This window comes from Geospiza fortis, unplaced genomic scaffold, assembly GCF_000277835.1.
Source record: "Geospiza fortis unplaced genomic scaffold, GeoFor_1.0 scaffold55, whole genome shotgun sequence".
NCBI classification, from domain to species: Eukaryota; Metazoa; Chordata; class Aves; order Passeriformes; family Thraupidae; genus Geospiza; species Geospiza fortis.
Genome location: NW_005054308.1, coordinates 10,569,762 through 10,576,612, shown reverse-complemented (window position 1 = coordinate 10,576,612; position 6,851 = coordinate 10,569,762). Strand labels below are relative to the sequence as shown.

The following is a 6,851-nucleotide window of genomic DNA, read 5'->3' as shown; positions in this document are numbered from 1 at the left end:
CCGTGTGCTGCCCTGCTGCTCTGCCTTCCCCTGCTGCCTGTGACAGGGCTCCTGAGCGCTGCAGGAGCCTGGCTGACTGTCAGGGGAAAGGCAATAAATTGATTTGACACCACTCTCTATTGGAAGGGTGTGGAGGTAGATAAAGGGATTTTGTTTTTCTCCCCTGAGCAGCAGCTGAGCCTGTCAGGTCTCCAGCTCAGTACGGTGCTTGTGTGTTCTACATCTTCTCCCTGCATTTTTGATTATTTTTGTTCCCTCTCTCAATTCCCCCTTCCCCCATCCCTGCTTTCCTCCTTTGGCTCCTGTTTCTATTGCCTTGGCCTGTCATCATTTCTCCTGCAGCTCATGGTCACTGATGAGATTGGTCTGAGAGCCCCAGAGCCCATTAACTAATTGCTTGCTGTCTCTGATGCTCTCATCTGTCCTGCCCAGCTATTGCTCACCACTTAACCTGCTGCTCCAGGGGTCATCCCTCAGGGAAGGTCATCCCTCAGGGGCAAGCAAGGGACACCAGGACAAGATGAGCTTGCAAGGACATCAGAGGAGGGGGTATCACAGGGTGGGGCTGCTTTGGGATGTCTGTGCAGGGATCTTTGAGCCCTGCATGAGGAGGAGGAGCTGCTCTGCAGTGGGAGTCAGGTCTTGGACCCACCTGCAGTGAGGGACCTTCAGCCACAGGGGATGGAAGGGCAGCTTCAGTCTTGTACCCTCTCTCCTCACCTGTATTTTGTTTTTTAGGCTGAGCCAGAAATGAGGCAGGGTGGGCACTGTGGCCAAGGCATTCAGGTGTGGGGGGAGACCTTTGGGGCAGCCCTGTGAGCTGCTGTGCCTGCAGCTGGAGCTCCCAGCCCTCTGTCCTTGCAGCCATCAGTGCCAGTCCTCTGTCACCTCCCTGCTTTGGGTCTGAGACACGAGGGACTGCCTGGAGCCCAGTCCCACACATGATTTTGTGGTGGGACAATCCACGGGGTCCTGGGTGCAGAATTCAGTGAGTTTGTGAGTTTTGACCACTGCAGGGCGAGCAAGTGATGCTGAATCCAGTGGTGGTCATGTTGCCTGCCCCTCTCCATGGAGAATGTGCTGCTTCCCTTCTCCCCCTCTCCATGGAGAATGTGCTGCTTCCCTTCTCCCCCTCTCCATGGGGAATGTGCTGCTTGCCTTTCTCCCCCTCTCCATGAGGAGATCCAAGCTTGCAGCCCACAGAGGGACCCAGTGGGTGCCCCTTGTCCCTTTGCCTCCAGCAGCCAAACCCTGCAGCATCTCAAGGACGTCCCCGTTGTGTCCCCATCCCATTCCGAATGCCAGAGGGGTATTTATTAGCTACACTTCAAAATGCTAATGAATCCAAGTCCTTGACTGTGTCCTCTGGAGGGGCTGGGAGCCCATTCCCAGGGCCTGGAGTGCTGCCAGCTCAGCACTAAGGAGATGGGAGCTGTGATAGACGGCTGGGCTGGATCAGACGTGACGGCGTGTCTGGGGCTGGGCCGGATGTCATCCCTCATCCAGCACTGAAACATTCTGCTCTGGGAATCTGAATGGGAGCCAGGCCATGGACTGAGTGGGGGAAAGGGGAAAAAAAAGAAAAGGAAAATATTTTTATGCTGGATGGCTGAAAGGTGGGGATGAGGGAGGGGAAGAGGACGGGTCAGCCACTCTCATGGGGCCCTCCTGCTCCCTGTTCCTTCCCTGGGCTTACCTGGCTGACCCCTCTGCTCACCCCTGCCCACGAGGGTGCAGCTGGTGCCAGTGAAGGGGACGTGCCTGTGAGTGCTGTTGGATCCACGCTGTGCTTGTTCTGTCTGGGGGCAGGTGGGGCTTCACCCAACTCACTGCACCCCAGGATGTCCAGCCCTGCCAGGGCCACAGCTGGCTGCAGCCCGTGGAGCTCTGCTGAAATGCAGCCACTGGAATTCTGGTTTAAATGCAGTCAGTCCTTGGAATTCTGGTTCAACTGCAGTTCATGGAGCTCTGGTTTAACTGTAAGTCATGGAATTCTGATTTAACTGCATTTTGTGGAGCTCTGGTTTAACTGCAGTTTGTGGAATTCTGGTTTAACTGAAGTTCATGGAATTCTGATTTAACTGCAGTTTGTGGAGCTCTGGTTTAACTGCAGTTCATGGAATCCTGGTGTAACTGCAGTCCTCGGAATTCTGGTTTTAACTGCAGTTTGTGAAATTCTGATTTAACTGCAGCTCTTGGAGCTCTGGTTTAACTGTAAGTCATGGAATTCTGAGTTAACTGCAGTTCATGGAATTCTGAGTTAGCTGCATTTTGTGGAGCTCTGGTTTAACTGCAGTTCTTGGAATTCTGGTTTCAGTACAGTTTATGGAGCTCTGCTTTAACTGCAAAGGGTGAATTCAGTCCTTGGTTCTGGCAGTGTTTGGGAATGGAAAGAGGAGGTTGGACAGCCCCAGCCTTTCTCTCCAGGCCCCTGTGGTGTTGTTTTCCCCAGAGCTGGAGCTCTCCCTGGGCTGAGCCAGGGCTCTCCTGCTTCTCCTGCTCCCTTCAGCAGCCCTGTGCTGCACATCACGAGCAGCCCTCAGCCCTTCCCAACCTCCCCCTGCCCTCCAAGGGAGAGGAGAAGGCTCAAACTCTGACTTTATTCCCCCTCCTTCCACCACTGCTCCCAGCTGGGCAGGATGTCACAGCCAGGAGGGGAGGTGAGACAGGAATCTCAGCATTTGGTGGGTGGAGAAAGGAGGTGAAGCCCTCCCTCCATGCCCTCTTTCCTCATCCCCAACTTGTCCTGTGTCCTGGAGAGACCACATCAAACAGGAGAGCAGGGGGAGGTGGCAGGGTTTCTCCTGGCAGTGACAATTGGTGGCTTTTGTGATGTGGATCCCTGTCCTGCAATCTCTGCACTGGAATTACCCCACTGCTTCCAGCTCACAGGGCTGCCCAGTGTGGGGCAGAAAGAGGCTGAATCCAGAGGAGTTTGTGAAGAGCAGTGAGGGAAGGAGGAGAAGAGAAATGCTTATGGAAAAAGAAACCTCTGGGAAGTCAGCAATCTGGGGGATGTGGGGTTTTTCTCCTCAGTGTTGGATGGAAGCCCTGCAGCTTCAAAGAGCAGAAGTCATCAAATTCCTGCTCCCCACGTCTCTCAGCAGGTCTGAGCAGCGCAGGATGCTGAGGTGGGAGGTTGCTGTGTGCTCCCCTGAGCTCCCCCCAGCCCTTTGCTGGTTTTAACCACAGCAGAGGGGCTGGAATAAGGCTGGGGAGGTCTGAGGGGCTGGGCACGGAGCCACTGCTGAGTCAAGGCATTCAGCTGCTCCCTCCTCCAGCTCAGTTTCAGCTCTGGGACATCAGGGAGCCCAGGTTAACTCTGTAGAGAAGCAAGGCCCTAATAATTATTAATAAATTATTAATATGAATGACTAACTAGTTATTAATCTTACCAAGCAGTTATTTGTTCACTGCCCACAGTTACAAGTGGTTAACTCTGTAGAGAAGCAAAGCCCTAATAGTCATTGATAAATTATGAATATTAATGATTAACTAGTTATTAGTATTACCAAGCAGTTATTTATTCACTGCCCACAGTTAAAGTGAGGTGTGGTGGGGAAGGGGCAGTCGTGGTGCTGTTCCCACCCTGGCCATGAGAAACCTCTTCAATTAAAAGCATTTTTCTCTGGGTTTTTTGGTGAGCTGAGCAGCCCCTCATGTATAACACACTTATAAAAGTTGTTCCTTTGAACTTTGTCCCTACTCTAGGACGCAGGGGCTGCATGAAGCTACCCCAGCAGCTTTTGCTGGTGGACCAGAGACCCATGAGTTGGTGGATGTTGCTTTGGATAAGGATTCTTGCTGGCTTGTGGCTTTGGGGTCGTGTCCTGCTCTGCAGAGAGATCACAGCTCGTACACAGAGTTGTTTGTTTTGCATTGCTGCTGATCCCCACGTGCACGTTCACCAGGAGCTCAGGCTGATCCCAGCTCCAGAACAGCCTCCTCCTCCTTCTGCTGAGAGCTGGCTGTCCTGACAGCAGGCAGAAATACCCATTTCTGCAGAGCCCTGCTGTGTGCCAGCTCCCTGGACAGGCTCTGGCTCTTGTGAGCTCCCAGGGCAGGTTCTGAGCCCGAGGGCTCAGCTTGGCCAGCTCTGCAATGGCCCTGGAGTGTGGGGACAGGGGCTCCTTTCAGTGCTGCTGGAGCATTTGCTAAACATCACTTCTCCCAAACAAGGGCTCTCTTGTCCCCTGTTCCTTGCCTCCATAAATCTTGCAAACATCTCCAAGCTGGCTGAATGCTTAGGAGATGAAGCCCCTGCTGACAGCTATTTTGGTGGCATTACTATGTTACAGCAGGACTTTTTTTTTTACAAGAGAGGTTGTTTTTTATATGAGGGAGATGTTTTCTTGGAATGCTGACCTCAGATCCGTCCTGTTTGATGTGGCTCCTGTGTGGGTTTGCAGCAGCTGCAGTTGTTTTCCTTCTGTTGGGTTTCCAGTCCTTCACCCATTCCACCAGCAGGGCCAGTGCTGAGGTCCCCAAAGCCACATTTGGGGGCGCTTTTCTCCTGTGAGTCCCACTGCAAGGTGGGTTTTTCTGTGTGACAACCTCAGGGCCACCTCCCTGCAGCTCTGGGGCCTGCCTGGCCCAGCAGCCACCAAATGTGCCTTAGGAAAAACTTTATAAACTCAAGCCAGCTTGTAACAGCTCTTCTTTAGACCTGGCTTTATAATTAATGGCCTTTAATTAACATTTCTTGCCTGAATTATCACCCTGTAAGTCCATGAAGAATTTCAGTGTCCCCAGCATCCTGCAGTGAGTAGTTTAACAGTTTGTCTTACAGGTTGTTGAAAAGCAGCCTCTTTGTATTTGGTTTTAATTTATTTTTAAAGTCTGCTCACTTTGCTCAACCTCTGTGCTCCCCATCTCACTCCTTCCCACCCCTGGATCCTCAGGGATGCTGCCTAGAGAAGATGCTTGAGAAACTTGACTCTCTTTTCATAAAAAAAAAAACATGTCATTGAATGTGCAAAGAGTTCTCCATGTGTCAGAGTTTCCTTTCAGGGGATTGTGAGGTTCTTGAAGGACACTGAGCTGAGCCCACTGAGGCTGTGGTGTTGGCTCAGAGCTTTAAGCGAGGCTCCAGTCACACAGCAGCCCTTGCCTTCAACACTCTGGGAAGCAGCTGGAGAAGCATTCCTGGCTTTTTCCACCTCTGTGGGGCTGCTTGGTGTCCTCCTGTGCCAGCTGGGCATTGGTGCTTTGTAACTGTGCCGTGGCTGCTGGGGGGCTGCAGCTAAATGGGATTTACAGTGGAAGGCAGAGGGCTTTTTCCTCCCCTTCTGCTGGGGCCATGAGTTTCCATGGAGCTGTGCATGTGAGCTCTGCTCTGCCCTTCTCTGCTCCACAGGGATGCGAGGAGGAGGAGGAGATGCTGCCAGGAGTTTATTGCTGTTTCCTGTCTTGTCTGAGCTCCTGTCCCCTCTGAGGTGCTTGGGCCAGGGCTGCTGCTCTTCAGACCTGCAGCTCTTTGTGTCGCTGCCAGGAACATCCCAGCAGCAAAGTGGAATTGCAGCTCCTTCCTTGCCCCCTCACTCAGAGGGAGCAGCCAGGGAGGGGAAGCAGGGGATGAGTTACAGTGATGGGTTTAGCAGAAGGCAGGGCAGGAACTCCAGTTATTCCCATCACCACCTGCTGATCTCCAGCCTGCTCATCTGGCCTTGCTTTGCCTCCCTTCCCTGTGGCACCTCTGACCTGGGGGAATTTTAATGGGGATTATTAATTAACTCTGATTTAGCTCTGCAGTGAGAAATCTTTGGGATGCTCTGTCCCAGATTCCCCTGTTGGTCTCTGCACCTGGGACGTGGTGCTCAGGTCTCTGCACATTCTGTGGTCTCTGAACTCAACAGGCTCCAGTTTCTGTAGCAATGTCCTGTTTGCTTCCATTCAGTGTTGGCTGCATTTTATTTTATTTTATTTTCTATTTTATTTTATTTTATTTTATTTTGTTTTGTTTTGTTTTATTTTATTTTTTTTATTTTATTTTATTTATTTTTTTTCATTTTATTTTATTAGCACTTTCAGGGATGAGTGCCCAAGGGGGTACCAAGTGCCTCAATGGAAGTTGCAAGGCCAGGCCAGCAGCCAAGCTCAGCCTGGGAAGGACAAAACATTAAATAATGAAATGCAAGGAGGGGGGCAGGGGCTGTTTGCAGGTGGGTGATGCCCATGGGGACAGTGGCTGGTTGAGGAGGGTCAGTGGCCCCACCAGAGCCAGCACTGTGTGCTCTCCTGGGTGGGTTTGTCACTCGGCCAACACCCAACTGTCCCCTCATTCTGCTGACACTCTTCTTCTCTTTTTCAGGGAGCCCATTGGGAAGAAGAGGTCTGGTAAGGAATTCTTTCCTCTCTGCTGGTTACACCAACTCCTGCTCCCACCCTCAGCCCAGCTCTCCTGCTGTGGGGCAAGGTCCCACCCCATGGCCCCCATCCCATATCCCCTGAGGCTCTGTGGGGCTCCCAGCCCCAGGGCCCCCATCCCATATCCCCTGACCAAGGTGGGTCAGATGCCCACAGCTGCCAGCACTGCCCTGGAGGTGCTGTGAGCACTGCTGGACCCCCCAGTGCATCCCCTCCCTGCCTCATGCCTTGTCTCCCCTCCTTTTGTTCCTCATCAGGGATTATCCAGAGAACGGCCTCTTTCCTGCACAGAGGTACTAACAGCTGCTCCTGCCCTGCTCTGCTCTGCCTTTCTCGGGGGACACCTGCTCAGCTGGGGGGGCAGGAAGCTTGTCCCCCTTGCCAGAGGCTGTCACATCTCCTGTGCCTTGCTGTGGTGGCTGGTGGACACGGCGTGGTGGCACAGCGGCTGGGGCTTGGCTCTTGGTGCAGCTCCACGGGCAGGG

At 52.8% G+C, this 6,851-nt stretch overlaps 1 protein-coding gene across 1 annotated transcript in view; it reads left to right on the top strand.

The window, feature by feature from the left end:
• The window catches only part of SH3PXD2B (SH3 and PX domains 2B), a 72,783-nt gene that overhangs the window by 49,095 nt on the left and 16,837 nt on the right, over positions 1-6,851 (top strand). Inside the window, exon 7 of the mRNA XM_031055224.1 lies at positions 6,311-6,336. Coding sequence (XP_030911084.1) covers positions 6,311-6,336 — 26 coding nt within the window. The remainder of the gene's footprint in view (positions 1-6,310; positions 6,337-6,851) is intronic.